Below are 19,117 nucleotides of genomic sequence, written 5' to 3'. Positions count from 1 at the left end.
ATTATGATCATCAATTATTACAGATTCTAAAACTTGGGGAAAAAAAACAAGGGGCATTCCGAGAATCGAACTCGGGACCTCTCGCACCCAAAGCGAGAATCATACCACTAGACCAAATGCCCGCTTCCGCTGTGATTGGTTAATAATTCCTACTTCTTATGATCAAGTTCCCGCTAAATGATGACTTGTGAACATTTTAGATGCTAATTTAATTCTTAAAGAAAATGGTGAAAGGTGAATACGGACGGGGCAGTGAGAAGGGAAGGATGCTCGAGCTGCTGCAGGGGGTGCTATAAGGGACTGCCGTGGACGATGATTGTTGGGATTCTCAAGATGCATCGGCTCATCATGCTCGGTTATGGAAGCCGAGCCGTGGGGTGCGTACAATAGAATTTCATAGTGCAGTGCTACGGTCTCAGAGGAAGATGGTCCTGCGAGGGTGGGAGGTGAAGGTACGGCATTCGTGTAGGGAGGGAAATAGATTAGCGGATGGCATGGCGGCTTTGGCCATGGGAAGACCAGTTGGGATGCAGGTATACTCCACTCCACAAGTTGGGGTACATCTTTTGCTCGCAGATACTCAATGAATGTCGACACTGAGGCTTTTAAACTTATAGTTTGCTGGTATATTGGTCAAATTGGCTGTTATCAACTGGCCATAAAATGTAATGTCCTAATAACCTCTTGTTTGTGGACTTTCTGTAAATAAGGTACTTTATCTACTTCAGCTGCTAAAGAGCCATTTGGTAATTCAACTAAGGATGCTGAAATATATCCCTCCTTGACCAGGTTTTTACACCTTTGCAGTGCGTCACCGCACTGTTTTATTCAACTAAGGATATGGTTGTCAGATTAAAAGGTAAAAGAATAAACTTTTGAAGATACAAAAAATGCACCATTTTTTTACAGCTTAGAAATCCTGTAAGGAAAACAAGTGGATATGAAGTTACTGTGTTATATAGGGTTATTATAAATAAAAACCAAATGGGGGGCATTCCGAGAATTGAACTCGGGACCTCTCGCACCCTAAGCGAGAATCATACCACTAGACCAAATGCCCGCTTCTGGAAGCTCGTTATTGGTTTTCACTAATTATCATAGTCTATTAACCAAGTGAGCGTCCCTTTTAGCTTTTTGTTTTCAGATTTAGGGTAAACTAAATACAAGATTTATGGATTATGTTCATATTTTTCTGACATTATAACTTAAATGCTGGCCTAATTGATCAATAAGCTAATCTTTAAACCATTTTTCAGGAAGTATTTGGACATGGTCCTGAATTGTGTGGTGTTAGTCCATTTTTCTTTTAACAGGTGATGGCAGATCTAATGTTTCCCCTGATATTACCATGATTACAGGTCAGTGGGGCTATAAGCTTTGCCCAACTTCCAAAAATAGCATTATTATTACAATTTTAAAACTAGCAATTTCAATGCTTGAAAAGCAGATCATGTTGAGGTCCATAATACAAACTGTATGACAGAAACTACAAAGGGAGTAAGCAAAAAGGTTGAGGGGCATTCCGAGAATCGAACTCGGGACCTCTCGCACCCGAAGCGAGAATCATACCACTAGACCAAATGCCCACCGAGTTGTTTGTCAGATTTCACCATTTTTTTTATTGTTGTTTTAGAGACGCACCCTACAAATGCTAATTGTTATTGATAACTGAACCTCGTGCCCTCAAAGTCCCAATATGAAACGCAATTAATAAAGGCTTTTAGAACTTAATTCATAGTGGAATCGGTTAAATTATTAACTTTTTAATCGGTTTGATTGGTTTATGATTAAACTAAATAATATTATAAAAATTTAATTAAACCATAAGTTGGACTGATATTTTAGTTGGATTTAATTGATACGTACGAATTTACGGATTAATTAATCTAATTCCTTTAATGAACCAATATTCTAATTGATTCATATCCAATCGATTTGGTTCGGCTCAAATAATATTACTCTATTTATTTATGCCTGCATACTTCCCATTAGATCAAATTAATAGATATGTTAATGATTTTTATTCTAAAATTGAACCAAGTTAAAAATAGTCTGTTCGATCGATTGAGTCTTACTTTGATTGGCATGGTCATTGTTGTCAATGTAGGAGGATGTGAATTCGAGTCTGCTGAAGCACGCTATCCTCTTATTTATGGGCTGGAAAAGATTATGGATAATTATAGACATTATATTATGTCCTATACCAGATAAAAAAGAAAAGATTATATCATATCATGCTCCCATTAATCATAATAATTTATTAATAGAAGTAATTAAGTAAAGAAAAAAAAAGTAAAAAGATACAACAATGAATCCAGCTGGCTTTTTCATGATTAAATTCTTCTGATTCAATTTCTTTTAAGGCCCCTCACAAAGGAAAAGTTCTTTTTCTTAAAAGAAAAAAAAAAGCAGTTGATTTACCTAAAACTTCTACATTACCATGCATGATCTTGACTAATAATTTTTCACCCTGTTCATGTCTAATTTGGAATCTCTTGATGCTTGTACATCTTTTCGAAAAAGATTTGTTCAAAGTTGACCGACTCTTCATCTAATTGGTATTATTTTCGAATCAAGCTCGGGTTTATCTTTCGATTCTATAAAAAGTTTGAGCAGGAGTGCCTTGTTGAATTGGGTCATTAGCTCACCCACCAAAAGGACACGAGTGCCGTGCGTTAACATTGTTAAAAGTCATTTTGTTAAATTCAATTTCATTGCAATGTCATTTTTTTCAGTTTCATTGCTATTTAGTGAATATAATTTTTTATTTCAAAACATCACACCAACCAACAGATTTAAAAAATAATAATGTTAATCTTTTTTTTCAAAGTAAAAGGACTAAATTTTTAAAAATAAAAGTACAAAGATTAAATTTCAAAATTTTAAAGAATACAAGGATGTATGGTATATGTTAACCTTTTTGCAAGAACCCAAGGACATAACCAAATTTTAGGTTGTAGTTAGTACCATGTTACCTTTGACATTGATCTAACATACATTAAACAATTTTAGTTACTAAGAATTGATTGTGAATCATTGAAATTTTCATCTTCTTACCCTCACATTTTACAATTTTATTTTGGGTCCTTAATCACAATTATGAAAAAGGGAAGGATGGGGTCAATTTAAAATGAAAAATAAAGTAAAAAACAAAAAATTACAGATTGAAATGTAAAGAAGGTGTTGCAGGAATTGCTTAAAAGGAGGAGAAAAATGATAGCAAAAGTGGGGGCACCTCTTTTTCTTTTTTATCAAATCTGTCTATAAATCTACCTTTTTTAAAAAAAACAATTGTTGCCCACAATTCACTGCATCCTCTATATTAACAATGATGGAGTTGTAGACGGGAAGAGAGAATAAAAAACTAAAAGAAAGAAACTAAGCCAAAAAAAAAAGAAGGAAGGACTGAGTTGAATAATATTGAAAGGTTAGTGAGTTGGAAAATAACATAAAAATGGCAACATTTGCAGGGACTCAACAAAAATGCATGGCCTGTGACAAGACTGTTTACTTGGTTGATAAGCTCACTGCTGATAATAGGGTCTTTCACAAAGCTTGTTTCAGATGCCACCATTGTAAGGGTACTCTCAAGGTAATTAACCCAATATTACGATCATTTATGGGGGTTTTTTTCCAATTATATGCATATTTTCTTTTGGAATTTGCATTTTTTGGTATATTAGAAACTTGAATTGGACCCTTTTTTTTCTTTTGCAGCTTAGCAATTACAATTCTTTTGAAGGGGTGCTTTATTGCAGGCCTCACTATGATCAACTCTTCAAAAGAACTGGCAGTCTAGACAAGAGTTTTGAAGGTAAAATTGCATTGTAAACCCTTGTTTGATTTGGTTTTCCTTGGGTTTAGACCTCCGATCAAGGTCATTGATGGATCTTGACATTAAATTTTAGGTTTAACTAAAGTTTTTTTCAATAAGGATTTAATAAGAATTTTCAAAAAAAAATTGAAATCTTAATGAAAGTTTAGAAAAACTTTGAGGGGTCTAATTAAACTTCTATCTTTATCTTTGGTATCCAATAGTCACATTGAGTTTCAACTAAATTTCTATCTTTAAATGAGGACAAAGTTCTCCCAATACGGTTTTCTCCATTCACAAGACTCGAATCTGAAACCTTACTTAAGAGATATTGAATTCCTTATTACTCGACTCAGTATACCTTTAAACAGAGGCAAAAGTATCTCAACATTGTTGTTTCCATTCACAGAACTCGAACTTAAAACCTTACTTAAAAGCATTAAACTCTTTTATCACTCGACTCAACAAATTGTAATTTTTTTTATTAACATTTATTACTATACATGAGAGGATTCATTAAACCATTTGCTCTAATTTCTTTTTTTAATGTATGATTCTTTTAGGAACACCAAAGATTGCCAAACCTGAAAAACACATAGAAAATGAGGTAATTCTTTGTAATTTTTTTTTGATATTCTACCACCAAACTAACACATATACTAATGTCTAGCCATTGATTGTTTAATTGTATGGCAATAGAATGCACAGAAAGTGGTGAATTTATTCGGTGGAACCAAAGAAAAATGTGTGGGATGCAATAAGACTGTCTATCCAATTGAAAAGGTGAATAAAAACCCAGATATTTTATTACAAAATATATGCAATTAAGCATTAATCAAAAATGAAAATTTCATTACAAACTTTTGTTCTTCTTCAAAAAGGTTACTGTTGATGGGACATCATACCACAGAGGCTGCTTCAAATGCAGCCATGGAGGTTGCACTATTAGTCCATCAAATTACGTTGCACATGAAGGCAAACTTTATTGTAAGCATCACCATGTTCAGCTCTTTAAGGAAAAAGGAAACTATAGTCAACTTGAAGGTGACCGACAAGAAGAACCCATCACTGAGAAACTTACATCCATGGAAATTGCTGCTGAGTCATAGTTTATGAGTTGCCGCCCGAGTCAGATCATTTATTGCCATTGCTGAGTCGGTTTGTTCCCATGGGTTTTTCCTTTTCTTTTCTAATGTATTAGTTCATATATTTCACAATCTCCTCTTGCAAGATGTGTTTGTTCATCGGGATTTGGGTTAATATATTTTTGTAAGTGGAGTGCTAGGTTTGAAAATAAGACTCCTCTTTACTCATGGTTTGTTTTCCAGCATTTGATTGTGGAAGTATTATGATGATTTTGGCTTTTCTAATCGCAAAAATGGGAATGGATTTTATTTTTTTATAATCTTTATTCATGTCGATTGAATTACGGATAAAGTGATAAAAATTTTGTGTTAAAATTTTCATTTAATATTAATTTTGAGTTCCATCTTTGAATAATCCCTATTTGTAATATGTTCGATCAACTTCATTCAACGAATGAACCCGCTAACTAAATAGACATTGATTCCCACCTATGTAACACATAGGATAATCGCCATGCATATAGAAGATTCAAGAAGTATAAACATGTGGTTTCTACAACTTGTATAAAAGATCAGAATGATCCACGAATGTTTCTGCAATGAACTTAACAGAGTTAGAAATCGAAAAAGAAAGAAGAAAAGATGGAGAAGAAAACATCATAATAAAAGCAACTATAATGGCTGACAAAGTGATGAATGCTGTAATGATGAGCAAGCACAGCTGCACAAGGCTGTACATAAAACTATTCATATACTACATCTGCGGAAGAAAGTGGGATTTTGGTTCCATGGGGCTGTTCTTTTTTTCTTTTTTCCTTTTTTTTTCTTTTTTTTGCCTCCTACAGAGACTACACTATTCAGTTCTTTAGTTAAAATATACAACTCAATTTCAAAAAGTTACAAAATTTTTTAAATTTTTCGAAAATTTTTGTTTAAGTCACTAGGCTATTAAAATCATTTCTGTGCAGCCTTCTTTATTTGTAAATTTCCGACATTGACCAGCAAATAGACTTGGATCTAAGTAATGTTCTTTTACTCATCGATGGGTCCTAATCAACTGTATCAATTGTCTAATTGTTGCTCACAACTCGCTAGCTGAACCCTTTTAAAAATAAATTTAGAAGCTCAGTGACTAAAATAAAGGCTCTCAAATAATTCAGTAACTATTTTAAAACTTTTTAAAGTTGGGTGACCAAAATATAAATTTACTAATAGTTTAAAAACACAAATACCCGATTCCAAATTTAAAGCCATGATCGTCGTTCAATCTACTATCGATTCTCTTCACAAAACACACACTTAAACTCAATTCTCCAATCACAGGCAACTAGCCTTTTTATGCTATGCTCCGTAGCATAACACTATCGTAATCCACCTCACCTTCATAAGGATAAAATCCAAAGCTGCTAAACTATTCGTTACCAAGATCACCCGTCTCACCTTCATCTTCCTTACCAACATCTATCTATTATACATACCTCATAATTCAACCTCAATAATAATACAAATCCCTATATTCCGTGCAAAACCAGATTGTCAGACACCATTCTCATCTTGGATAGAGCCTCCAGCTACTGCATAACCCCTCTCAAGCACCATCTGTGTTGACTTTAGTCCATCCTGATTTAGGACGCTGCCAACAAATTGACTGTCATGTCATCTCCTGTTCTTTGTTATCCAGCCCATCTGTATTATGAACAGCATCACAGAATTCTGGACTCAATCGTCATGCCTTGTTCAGCGTACTTTCCCACTCAGAGAAATTCTCATTAACCCTGGTTTCGTTGTAGCCATAGACACCAGCATAACAAACCGAAAACCACATCCCAATTGTCATCATTCAAAACAAAGCATTCCTGCCTAGTTATATTGGCATGAATCCAACCAACTAAATTAAGGCCTAAGAACTCGTTCAATCTGTCATTCTTCACCACTCGGCTCCAAAGACCCGCCGCAGACAAGCACCTTCACAAAATATGATCCATATCCTCCATCCTAGATTCACATTGACTACACCAGGGACCGTTGTAATATATCTTCGCCATCTTTTAGCATTCCTCAATCCTCAACAGGTTGACATGAGCCATAAGCCAAAAGAAATACTCTCATGACCCCCTAATCTTCCAAATCGCCTGCCACTGTTTATCAATACCTCGACCAGGTTCCTCACTCAACAATTCATATGCTGAGGAGTGAACATGGATCCTTTGTTCCATCTCCAACCAGGTTAAGTTTATAAAATTAAAAATTTTAACTAATGTATCGTTTACACTAATTCATACTCACTCTTTTAATTATCGTTTTAACTAATTTAATTGGTTAAGTTAATTGAGCAAGATATATAATTAAATAAATATTTGATTAAATTATAAATTTAGTTTGATGGATGAACGGTGAAAAAATTCAAAAAAATACATCAAGTCAAAATATGTTATCATCTAATTAATTGATAATGTCTATGTCTATCATCTAAATAATTTTTTTTAAGGTTGACGATCAAAGTTCACCCAACACTTGTTAGATATTTGGTAATGTACAAAACTATAATCTTAAATGGCAATGCAAACCCACTGAAAAAACCATTAAATCATGAATACCAATTAAACCATTATTCTCCCTACATTTCATAATCATTATAAATAAAACTGAATTTCCACCCATAATATATCAACCGAAATAATGTATGTGCTCAACTGATCTGTGACTCAGTGAGTTAAATTCCCATAACATAGCAATATTCCCTTTGTTTCAAAATCTATTTCTAAATGGCAGTTCCTAAAAAGAAAAAATTAAGCACAAAGATGACACTATATAAGATATTGGCACAAAAAACTACAGCAAAATGAATTCATTTCTATTGAGAATGGCATGAAAATGCTTAAGAACACGAAGAAAACTACACAACAGATAAATCTCAGATGCAAAACAAACAGTTCCTATCCCCCCTATTTACATTCCTAGTTTCTATGTTTTCCAGCATCTTGAGTGCAGAGCTATTCAAAATGAATAAATATCAACTGCAATCCCATAAGATTCTCAAAAAAACAAAAAACAAAGCAAGAACCCCTGCATTTGAAACCACATCAGCAAGGTTGTTAATGGAATCTACTTTTCCTGGCAAAAGGAAGAATCCTATACATATGCAACCAAAAAGGCCCTAACCCTTTTTTTTGTTCTCCCCTAGACGGCTACAAATAATAAGGATGATCACTGGGTGCCTGCTACAAATAGGGACAATTACCAGGTGCCTGCTGCAAAAGCGATGATGACTGGGTGCCTGCTGCAAAATCGTCAACACCTCTTTGCCCGTTTTGCCAAATCAAGCTCGAACCATCTGTGTATTACACAAACAATATTGCACAAGGAATCCCATAAATACTGTGTAGAGGTTCTATATGCAAAAAAATTTAAAATAAAAATCGACATTAGTTAAAGGCGGGTGTAGAATGCAAGAGAAATAAGCTTTGCATGGTGTATTTCTCTGTGCATATGTTCATGTGTGCAAAATAAATAATGACAATACATGGCAATTTACCACTTTCTGATTGTTTCTTCCTTTTAGAGTTTTCATTGCTGCTTCTGCAAAAGCTTGCGCTGCCTCTGCATCAGCTTCAGCAACCTCTGCCTCTCTTGCTGCTTCTTCAGCTTCTGCTATTGCAGCTTCTGCTTCTGCAACTGCTCGAGCAGCGGCTGCAGCAGCCTCTTGTGGTGTCATCTTCCTCATCCTAGCTAACTCTAAATCAATCTGAGATTTTGTGATGATTTTCAAATCATCCCTATCAAATCGAGGAGAAACCCTTTGCCTTCCCTCTGAAAATAGCATGGGATGATTCCTCCTCCTGTCTGAAAATGACAGAGCAGGTGCAATCCTATACCTGCGTTTCACCTGCAAATAAAAGCAAGGATGATTTTAACTAAATAACTACCACAAACTTGGTAAGGTGATATTAGGACTATCAAGAAGCATAGAGAGGAATTCCCCTCAAAATTTTGCAAAGAAACTGCAAGCATGTGTGTTACACAGAGTGGAGTGCAATCAGCCTATACACTGAAAGACCTTCTCAGTTCACATTTATCAATTTAACTAGTTCCAGGGATTCTTAATGATGCCAAAAACACACAGATGTACAGCAGTCCTTAGATCAAATTTTTACAAAAAAAATGCAAACATTTGTGTTTTACACAAAGGGTGCAGTGCAATCAGCTTGTTCACTATAACACCTTAGTTCACATTAGTCATAAATGCATAGCAATCGTTGAACTTAAAGATCAAATACAACCCCATAATCATGAATATATAACTTACAACTCCAAAATCCTTATCTGTTTCCAAAAATTATAACAGCGAATACATCCACTGGCATCAAAATATATGCAAATAATATATTCATGAAACAAGACATATCTATTAATTTCTCAGACAACAAACTTCATGACTTAGAATAAAGTAGCATCAAATATGTTTCCATGTGGTATGCTAATTACCTTTATCAGTCTACCACAAGCTGTTAAATACTTTAACTTCGCTGACAAGAGCCTCTTAAAGTCAGGAGGTGCCCAGTATTGCTCCTATAGAATAAGAAAAGAAATCAGTCAATTATGCCAACAAACTCTTAGTTAACACATGTTTACAGGGACATCAGAATGCTAAAGCCAACAGACTGATGGGAAACACATGAGCTAAACATGGTTGCTGCTGCCATCACCAAATTTTGAGACTGAGCATCACATCTAAAGCAGATTACATTGATGAAAAAATAGGTAAATTATAGTTAAAAACCCTCTAAATTGAAACATATCAACAGAAACATACAAATGTTAAAGCCAACAGGAAAACAACTAACAGATAACATATGAGCTAAACATAGTGGGTGCTGTCATCACCAAAATATGAGATGGAACATCATATCATTTTAAGTCCAAGAAAGCAGATTAAATTGATAAAATTATTATTTTAGCATGTTAGGTTCCATCAAATTTCTTACGCAGAATAGTCAGGGATCTATGTTTGAAAATAAATAAGGGCAGCAACACCCTGAACAAAGGAAAACATAGAGCAGACTGACATGACTTAAGTAGTCACTCTCTTATGCCTTCAAATTCAAACTCTACAAAGTAACATTTATGTCACACGGCTTTCCTTGCAGCTATTTTCTTCAATTAAAAAGGTGTATATAGACCAATCATGTACCATTTCAAAGTTCTCTGTTTATTACAGACCTCTAATGCAAGATTTTCTTTAAATAGGAAAAAGAATTGAATTATAAACATGAATACTGGCATATAAACACTACCTCTATATATGCAGCAATATTTGTCTTGTTTGAACCACCAGGCTCCTTCAAGGTTGTAATTGCTTCCATAATGAGGTTATCTAACCTAAAACAGTGAAAAGAATTAACAACGTCAGGAGTGAAATTATACAAGATGAAATTAATCAAACAAAAATAAGAACAATGACTAACCTGACGATGGATCTCTTTGCAGCAGATGGAATCTGTAATGTAGCACTGGAAACTGGGACGGACTTAACATCCACGATTTCCTCATCACTTGGAGCTACAGCAAGGTCCACAGCACTCTCCTCCTGTTTAGGAAAGCTAGATGTCCTTTTCACAGCTAGCCTAGCTTTGTCTCGAGAACCCCATCCATTGGCCATCACACTCATATTTCTCCATTTATCCTACCCAAAGATACAAAGAAAACATGAATTAACAAGTACAAAACTCTATAGGTACTTTTCATCAAGGACTGAACCATTCAACATGAGAAGCCAAAGGAACATACCTTAAGATCTACATTGGAACGCAGATACAAGACACCACTAAATTCAGGGTCTTTCAGTATCGTTCGCCATTTTCCAGCACCATGTTTGATGACTCCAGCTTTTAGCGCTGCCTCTTCTTCAGGTGTCCATTTCTGCTTAGGAGCACCCATTTAAAGGAACACAAAGGGGAAAAATCCTTCAAATTCAAGAAGCTGCAAAAGTCATTTCCTTCAATATTAGCAGATAAAATCAACGAAAAAGAGATTTCAAGCATCATTCTTCCATAGAATTAATATTGAAACAATTATCATCACTATTCTGTTATAATTGGATAAATTTAGCTAATTCCTAATCGAGGATCACATGAATAACAAATCAACACTACATGATTCCAAGAAATGACCATCATCATAAAATTAAAACTATTTCAATAAAGAAATGCCCCTTTATCAACTAACAAAGCGAAAAAATGACATAATTTCACCCATCTGATTTCTAAAGATTATTAATAGGAATAGCATACAGACAGAAAGACAATTAAGCAAAATTAAAAAGTAGATTTGAAACAATCGAAACACGAACGAAATTAAAACGCAGATTAACATATAAAAAAATGAAATTACCAGACGCGCACAGACAAAGAGGGGGGAAAGAAGAACAATTACCTTATGATATAATTTTGTGGGTGATTGAATCGGAGATCGGAAGTCGAAGAACTGTTATTTTTCTTAAAAAGACCGAAAAGAAAAAGAGAATTAAAGAAGAAATTAAATTCAATTATTTTTTTCTACTATGGCGATGCTATGCTACAGGAGATTTCACGGCGATTCAATGGGACGCTGTGATTTTCTGGCGGAAAAATTTGTTAGGGTTTCTATTTTTTTCCCCCTTTTTGTTTCTGAAATAAGATTAGGGTTTACTCGTGTCACGTGTGGAAGTAGGATGTGATCCCTGAAATGAATATGTTATTGACACGTGTCCAACGACATTGGCGGCTTCGGAATTTTGACCTTTACTAACAAAGAGTAACAAGATTTAGTAGCTTTTTAGAAATTTAGGGAAAAAATTACCCTTTTTTTCCTAATCAAGATAATAAATAATTTTGCATAAATTATGGCAGGTAGGGACGAGGGTAGTGGGAAAATGGTGAAATTTCATTGTAGCCCCTTTAAAATTTATATTAGTAAAATTGCATTTTGATTCATTTAAAAGTTTATAACTTAGTTTAAGTTAGTTTCTAGCTTCGTCCATTATGGTCGGTTAGGGCTAACCTACTACTAAGCTTACACATTTTCCTGTTAAGGTTGTCAGTTAAAGACGAGTTATTAGTCAATTCTCGTGCACCAAACCCAAATGAGTGAATAACAATTCAAATGAAGTGTTATTTTTATCTCTGCTTTGTTGTTATTCTATCTAGAATATCTTAACTTCTTCATTTTCGTTGGAGAGTGTTTCGGAGTACAAATTCTAATGTTTATATAACTCATCGTTTTCTTCCAGATCTCCTAATGGTCCACCTAGAGCCTTCAATCTCAACTTCAACCTCTTCCACTTAGGTCCATTCAATCTACATAAACATATTCTTATAGTTTTTCTTTTTTGAAGGTTAAAATATGCCATGAGTCCCTATACTCTTTACAAATTTAGAATTTGTCCATGTGCTTTTATTTATAGGAATTTAGTACCTATACTTTTCAAATTTTGAAATTTAGGTCCAAATAATAACACTGTTATCAGGCTCATTATAAACGTCATTTTTTTAGTTACATTGCCACCAAATGAGTATTTCCTTTTTATTTCAAAATGTCACACTAACAAAATTAATAACATTAACAATTGGACCTGAATTTTGAAATTTGAGAAGTAAATATACTAAATCTTGAAAATAAAACTAAAAGGACTAAATTCTAAATCAGTTAAAAGTATAAGAATCTATGGCATATTAACATTTTCTCAATAATTTAAACAAAATCTTTTGGTTAAAACATGTCATAAGTCCTTGTATTCTTAGTAAGTTTGAAATTTAGTCATTGCATTTTTATTTTTAGGAATTTAGTCCATTTACTTTTCAGATTTTTAAATTCAGGCCTAATTATTAACACTGTTAAAATTATTTTTGTTAAATCTAGGTTCATTACAACATCATTTTCCCAGATAAATTGCTACCAAATGAGTTTTTCTTTAAATGTCACACCAACCAATTTAACAAAAAAAAAACAGTATTGACACTTGGACTTAAATTTTAAAATAAATTCCTCAGAACAAAAGTACAAATACTTTATTCTACATTTAATTAAAATATTGTACTAATACCATTAAAATTATGAAATAAATAATTTTAAAAAATTCAAATTAATTACGATGAAGCAATATAATTATATTAATAGCAACGAAGTAAATAAGTTGGTAACTAATTTTTACGTAATCTAATTTTTTTTAATAAAAATGCCGTTCACCAACTACAACTATATTGATAGCAATCAAATGAGTTGAATCAAAATAAAATTGGACTTATCCATTGTATCGAAAAGTAATGATTTAATTAATATAATGTAATAGAGAATAGAGAATTCGTGTTGATTGAGTCTTAGCTCAATTGACATAAACATTATCATTATAAGAAGATATGAGTTTCAACCAATTTTGATTTTTTTATATATTTTTTTCATTTAATTATTTTTGAATTAAACATTGGAGATATAGTTTAAGCTAATACTATATTATAAAACATACCACAATGGGTTGCAAAAAAGTATGAAAATCTATATTTATAAAAAAAATTATTGAAATTTAAATGAAAATTTGATTAATTAAAATTTTAGAATTCATTTTAGATTTCGCATTTATTGTAGGTTGAAATTATTTTATATATAAAAAGGTAAAATAATTTGTAACAATAATTATTTAAAAAATAATATTTTAATATTTTAAAACCATTTCGTAACATTAACTCGAACTCTTTAAAACTTAAATTTTATTTGATTTTTCTTAATAATATAAAAATTAAAATAATTAATTTAATAATAAAATAAATAATTTAAATATTCCTTTACTGGGAAGAGTAACGGGCAGAGCAAAAGATGCCAATCACTGTCCAATTTAAATATTCCTTTACTAGGAAGAGTAACGGCAGAACAAATATATATACAGATAAAAACCATGAACTAGGAATTAATATAAAATAGCACAATAGTTTAGTTTAATTCCAAACAAAGGTCCAATTCAATTATTTAAAGAAAATAAACAAAAAAAAAAGGCGAGACGGTAAGAACATTTGATTTTTCAACATTTGAGGCTTTTGGCAGAGTTGGATTCTCAAAAGCAAGCATCCAGCAGGCAACAACAGCACAGAGCAGCCAAACTGCACAAGCAATTTAATTAATTAAATGAACCAATTAATGGAAACAACGATCAATTCAATCATCAGGTATTAATTTTAGCAAAAGACTGTCTTTGTCTATTTCTCTTTCCAGTTCTGTTTCCACATGATTTTGTTTTTCATTCAATGATTTTGAAAGCATTATGTTTCTAGAATGCAATTGATAGATTTTAACATCCATGATTTGCTTGACTTTGTTAATTTAGGTTAAAATATGCTGTTAATTCTTTTACTTCTTTCAAATTTACGATTTAGTCTTTATATTTTAATAGTATGCTGTTAACGAGAAATACTTGCAATGATTTTTAAATTAAAAAATAAGAGGATTGAATCTCAAATTTTGTCGAAAACTTTGAAATTATAGGAAATTTGAAAGAAAAAAAAGGTGAAAATAATTATATGACCGAAACACCCCTTGCAGCATCGAACACCGGAGACCGAACCAAAAAGTGTAGAGGTATTTTCGGAACATTGACAGAAAATATGAAGAACTGACTGATCATGCGAAAAGCTATGACCGAATGCCATTTTTCTCGGCGATTTTGACGAAAACGATTTTTTCACAACAGGCGCCGAGTGGAATTAAGTTAAAGATTTCGTGGATCTGACATACGATTCAATATACGGTAGAAATACTCGTACATGCAAGGGAAACCCTAAAGTCGTGTAGAGAATGAGGGAGAGGGGACTTACCAGCCTTCTAAGAAACCAGTACTTTGCTGTTGCTGAGGAGGAGGCTGAGCAGGATATTGAGGGGCGTAAGGAGGAGGATATCCTTGAGGAGGATAACCTTGAGGATATCCTTGTGGAGGATATCCCGGTGGTGGATAAGCATCCTTCGGATATCCTTCCGGTGGATAACCTATTAATTTCAAACACCAAAAAGAAAAAAGAAAATCAGATCCGTTAGATGACCGGATCTATTCGATCGCAATGCAAAACAAAAAAAGGCAAATATGTAAATCTATATGCTAAACAAACAAACAAGCAAAAAAAAATCTCAGAAAATAAGCGAAAAACCAAGTTTTGACCTTGAGGAGGAGGAACACCAACTGGAGGCTGTTGTTGGTTGTAATAACTCATCGTTTTTCTATGTGATTTTCCTGCAAATAGTTTCGCTAAGGAAGATCTTTCTCTCTTTCCTTTTCTTTGAGTAGAAGATTTTTTGTTCCTTTCCACTCTCTGGGGAAAGCTTTTTTGAAGAGAGAAGACTTTGTGTGAACTGTGGAGAAATAAGGCAAAGTGAATATTATTATATACTGGATATTTTCAAAAGAACAATTTGTTTAACAATTCTATTTTTTTTTCTCTCTTGTTAAAGTTGTGAAGGATTGTCTTTTACTCTTTGGCGGGAATTACAAGATGGGGAGTATCCGCTAAGTTTTTTAGTGCGTAGTGCAATTATCATAAATAATTAGTGAAAAGAAATAATTTATTAATTGTATATGTTTTAACTTGCAATTATGATGGTATACTTAAATGAAATTAATGTTTCTGTAGTTAAAAAAAAGACTAATTAAACATCAGTTAACAAGGTCTCCAATTAGCCTCGAATTTTGGGCTTGAACTAGTAATCTTTGAGATGGATAGTATTGAAGCGATCCAAGTAATTCAAGCAACTGAAATGGATCAGCAATATTCTGCTGTAAATAGAGCCATCAAGAACCTACTCCAACTTCCTTAGATGGTTAGGATTGCAAATATCTTCAGAGAGCGCAATAGGGTTGCTGATGGTTTAGCTTCAATGGCGTTCTCAAGACCATTAGGTTATATTTTCATGCAACCGCTGGATGAAGTACTTCAATTACTGCATGATGACTATTCTTGAATGGTTTGACATCGCTTAGTATAGTTATGGTTCATTCCTTCTTCTTGTACCAAAAAGAAAAACCATTAGTTAACAAGATTTTTTTTTCTTTTGTCGATTGAGTATTGTTTGGTTGGGATTGACATTTTTATCGATGTAGGAAGACTTGAATTTGAATGCGTTGAAGCGCGTTTTTTTTCCTCCCATTTAAAGGATAAAATGAGTATTATGGGTAGTTCTAGTCACTGTATAAAAAAATTATTAAAAAGGTCATTTTCTATAAAAAAAACAAGAAATTGAAATTAATGTTCAACAACAAGACTAAATTAAATATATTTTGTAAAATCTTTTAAAAATTTATTTCTCCAAACCACATTTTATAACTAATCGAGTTTTAGTTCATTGGTATCATATAATCCCCCGATTTATAAATGTAAAGGTTACGAGTAATTTAGGCATTGTATTAAAAAAATATTTTTATAAATGAAAAATAAACTTAAAATTTATTTTTAACTAATTTCATAACGCATAATTAATTTGCGCATCACACGAATATACAAATTAATAATTGTATATATTTTAGCTTATACTTACAATTATGATTCTATAATTTAAAAAAAAACTAATAAAACATGAGTTAACAATAATCATTGTTTATAAAAAATAAAAAAAAATAAATCATTGAAATTAATATTGAACAATCATTCTGTTAATTATTTCTGTTTATAGACTAAGATGATAAATACTTTGGTAGGCTTCACCCATTTTGAAATTCAGCTTATAAAGTTCAAAGTGCTGCGACAGCATGTGCTTGGTGATGGATATTACAGCCCATTCTGTAATATAATAAATGAAAAATATAATTATATAATAATATAAAATTTGTCACTAGCTGTACAAATTAAGCCAATATTCCGTGTCCAATGCGCGTAAAGATAAACATGACAAAACTCGCCTCTTATTTCCCGTAAACGCAATATAATTTTAAAATATATATATAATTAATAATATTTACGTAAAAGTGTAGTATCATATTTTTTTATTTTTATATAATATCTAAAATTATCTATAATCCCTCATCAACCCTTAAATAAGAAGATAATGCGTTTTAATGCACTCGAACCCATGTCCTCCTTCACTAACAATAATACCGATCCCAACTGAACTAAAACTCAATCAGCAATTCCATCGATATATTATATTTGATCATTAATGATTCTTTTTGTTGTATAAATTTTAATAATTTCATATTATGTCTGAATTGTGTTTGTTCATATTAGTTTTATTTATGGTATTTTTTGATACAATGTCTAGAATTATGTTAGACCATCCTCAATCCTTAAATATGTACATCAACAATAGTATCGATGTCAATCAATTTAAGACTCGATTAGTTTATGGTATCATAGTTAACTTAGGGTGGGTTTGGATGGACGGTGTGTTTACCTACGGTTAGTATAAAAACAACGGTGTCAGTAAGATTAGATGTTGTAGTAATACTATCGCGTGAGACAAAAAGTAAGTTAAACGAACCGAACCGCATCCAGTCGCTCGTCCAAACTTACCCTTAATGTTTTGATTTTAATTTAATTTAATTTTTTTAATTGGTGATTTCGTTATAATATAAGTAAATAGATAGAATAATTATAAATACTTGCTCCTCATTTTTGACCTTTTTATTTTTGAAAACTCTTGGGAGGAAGGTAGAGTTAGATTTCAACTCATAACTTTTGTTGGGAATATTAATTAACATTATCATATTGGAGAAGAACTTTGGTCCCAATACTTTGTATATAAAATTCATTAAAATTTCTATTAAATATTATTAAATAAATAGTTTAATGAATATAAAAAATATGCAACTAGAAGATCAATAGTTGATACAAAATGGACTAGTATAAAAGAAAATTAAAGCCCAAAAGTCAAAATTAGAATAAAATTTTTTAAAAATCGAATCAAATTATAATAAACGATTTAAAAATTTTTTAAAATTTAATCGAACTGAATCTAACTCGTAATATTTTATTAATTAACTTTCATAATCTAAAATTTTTATTGAAAATAATCTAAAAAGTTTTACATGTACTAAAAAGTTTATTTGTGATTTAACCAATGTTCTTTGTTTTTTTTATTAAATTTAATTATCATTGTTGTAGTCCGATAACATCACCCATCACGATTTCAAATTAAAAAAAAAAAGAAGAAGAAGAAGAAGAAGCAATTTTGCTTACTCAAGTAATTTTAATTTCTATAAAATATATATTTGGGAAATTGGGACCAACCCATGCCTTCCAAATTAATTTCATTTATTTTATATTAACCTAATGTTATGAAATTTGAATTATTATATGTCTTAGTTTTGAGAATCATGGTCACTCTTGTATCGAGATAAGGGATGTGTTCAGGTTGAACTTAAATGTGATAATGTCCTTTTTTGTGGAAATAATTTTGGCTGGAGAAGTTATTGATAGTCATTTTATAGAACTGCAGGTTATTCATAAGTTGATGCAAAGGAATTGGAGGATTCGTATCCGTCATTTCCTAGAGCTCATAATGCAGTTGCGGATTTTATGGCCAAGCATGCTGCTACAGGTTTCACAGGTATCCAGGTGTTTATAAAACCCCCATATTCTGTGTGGGAGCTAGTTCAGAAGGATATTATGGGTTTTTGATTTCGTGATTGTTTTTGTAATCACTTAATATTATTTTATTTACAAAAAAAAACAAAATATCCATAACAATATAAAAAAAATATTTCCAAATACTAATTGGAAATAACAAATTATGAAGGAAATTGATCATTACAAAATTTAAATAAAATATAATCTAGAATATTGTAATAACTTTGGCCAAAAATTTATATACAAAATATCACAATTATGCACCTACAATCACATTTGCAATTACAAATAATACAATCTAAAGAACTATATTCAGAATCAACACGTAGTATGATTAGATGGTACATTTAGCCTCAAATCAGAGTAAAATTGGACAAAGAGCACAAATAATTCAAACAATGTGAAATCAATGTTGTTAGAATCGGATTTGTGCTTGAACTGGTCATATCATCCATTATAGAAATAACAAATTCTAAAAATTTTTAGAAACATTCAAAAAAATTAGAAAAAAAAACACAAGTAAATAATAATAAAAATATACACATTCATTTTATAAATCATAACAACAGATTTCAATATTTAAACTAACTTAAATTCAGTTCAAATATTTGTTAATCATTTTTATCTAGTTCGATATTTTTTGT

General features: G+C 31.9%; 3 protein-coding genes and 3 non-coding genes across 8 annotated transcripts; 1 reads left to right on the top strand and 5 right to left on the bottom strand.

Moving 5' to 3' along the window:
- Positions 1-50: 50 nt before the first annotated feature.
- On the bottom strand, positions 51-122 carry TRNAP-UGG (transfer RNA proline (anticodon UGG)). The gene has a single exon. It is a non-coding gene; the product is annotated as a tRNA-Pro (tRNA).
- An 866-nt stretch (positions 123-988) lies between these two features.
- On the bottom strand, positions 989-1,060 carry TRNAP-AGG (transfer RNA proline (anticodon AGG)). The gene has a single exon. It is a non-coding gene; the product is annotated as a tRNA-Pro (tRNA).
- A 454-nt stretch (positions 1,061-1,514) lies between these two features.
- TRNAP-CGG (transfer RNA proline (anticodon CGG)) lies at positions 1,515-1,586 on the bottom strand. Its single transcript has one exon. It is a non-coding gene; the product is annotated as a tRNA-Pro (tRNA).
- A 1,711-nt stretch (positions 1,587-3,297) lies between these two features.
- LOC107908834 (LIM domain-containing protein WLIM1) lies at positions 3,298-5,177 on the top strand. Of its 2 annotated transcripts, none has more exons than XM_041089176.1 (5): positions 3,298-3,592; positions 3,718-3,814; positions 4,378-4,421; positions 4,523-4,597; positions 4,696-5,177. In XM_041089176.1, the coding sequence occupies exons 1-5, from the start codon at positions 3,455-3,457 to the stop codon at positions 4,921-4,923; spliced, it is 582 nt and encodes a 193-aa protein (XP_040945110.1). In that variant the 5' UTR covers positions 3,298-3,454; the 3' UTR covers positions 4,924-5,177. The 2 variants fall into 2 exon arrangements, with proteins under 2 accessions (XP_040945110.1, XP_016691600.1); XM_016836111.2 differs by having other exon boundaries at positions 4,514-4,597.
- A 2,555-nt stretch (positions 5,178-7,732) lies between these two features.
- On the bottom strand, positions 7,733-11,733 carry LOC107908833 (telomere repeat-binding factor 1). 2 transcript variants are annotated; one of them, XM_016836109.2, is made up of 7 exons: positions 11,332-11,733; positions 10,687-10,878; positions 10,365-10,582; positions 10,194-10,278; positions 9,385-9,468; positions 8,435-8,785; positions 7,733-8,233 (listed from the first exon to the last, which is right to left on the bottom strand). In XM_016836109.2, the coding sequence occupies exons 2-7, from the start codon at positions 10,834-10,836 to the stop codon at positions 8,219-8,221; spliced, it is 903 nt and encodes a 300-aa protein (XP_016691598.2). In that variant the 5' UTR covers positions 10,837-10,878; positions 11,332-11,733; the 3' UTR covers positions 7,733-8,218. The 2 variants fall into 2 exon arrangements, with proteins under 2 accessions (XP_016691598.2, XP_016691599.2); XM_016836110.2 differs by having other exon boundaries at positions 10,687-10,862; positions 11,332-11,585.
- A 2,078-nt stretch (positions 11,734-13,811) lies between these two features.
- On the bottom strand, positions 13,812-15,351 carry LOC107908832 (cysteine-rich and transmembrane domain-containing protein WIH2). Its single transcript, XM_016836108.2, has 3 exons — positions 15,077-15,351; positions 14,739-14,907; positions 13,812-14,027 (listed from the first exon to the last, which is right to left on the bottom strand). The coding sequence occupies exons 1-3, from the start codon at positions 15,126-15,128 to the stop codon at positions 13,982-13,984; spliced, it is 267 nt and encodes an 88-aa protein (XP_016691597.1). The 5' UTR covers positions 15,129-15,351; the 3' UTR covers positions 13,812-13,981.
- Between the last annotated feature and the right edge of the window lie 3,766 nt (positions 15,352-19,117).

This window comes from Gossypium hirsutum, chromosome D02, assembly GCF_007990345.1.
Source record: "Gossypium hirsutum isolate 1008001.06 chromosome D02, Gossypium_hirsutum_v2.1, whole genome shotgun sequence".
NCBI classification, from domain to species: domain Eukaryota; kingdom Viridiplantae; phylum Streptophyta; class Magnoliopsida; order Malvales; family Malvaceae; genus Gossypium; species Gossypium hirsutum.
This window is presented reverse-complemented; position numbering and strand designations above follow the sequence as displayed.

Coding starts and splice junctions, on each gene's coding strand:
- LOC107908834 (XM_016836111.2), top strand. CDS start 3,455: ATGGCAACATTTGCAGGGACTCAACAAAAATGCATGGCCTGTGACAAG. Junction 3,815..4,377: donor TCTAGACAAGAGTTTTGAAG/GTAAAATTGCAT, acceptor TGATTCTTTTAG/GAACACCAAAGATTGCCAAA. Junction 4,422..4,513: donor AAAAACACATAGAAAATGAG/GTAATTCTTTGT, acceptor GTATGGCAATAG/AATGCACAGAAAGTGGTGAA.
- LOC107908833 (XM_016836109.2), bottom strand. CDS start 10,836: ATGGGTGCTCCTAAGCAGAAATGGACACCTGAAGAAGAGGCAGCGCTA. Junction 10,279..10,364: donor GCAAAGAGATCCATCGTCAG/GTTAGTCATTGT, acceptor TCACTGTTTTAG/GTTAGATAACCTCATTATGG. Junction 8,786..9,384: donor CTTGTGGTAGACTGATAAAG/GTAATTAGCATA, acceptor TTTTATTTGCAG/GTGAAACGCAGGTATAGGAT.
- LOC107908832 (XM_016836108.2), bottom strand. CDS start 15,128: ATGAGTTATTACAACCAACAACAGCCTCCAGTTGGTGTTCCTCCTCCT. Junction 14,908..15,076: donor TGGTGTTCCTCCTCCTCAAG/GTCAAAACTTGG, acceptor TGAAATTAATAG/GTTATCCACCGGAAGGATAT. Junction 14,028..14,738: donor ACTGGTTTCTTAGAAGGCTG/GTAAGTCCCCTC, acceptor TTGCTTGTGCAG/TTTGGCTGCTCTGTGCTGTT.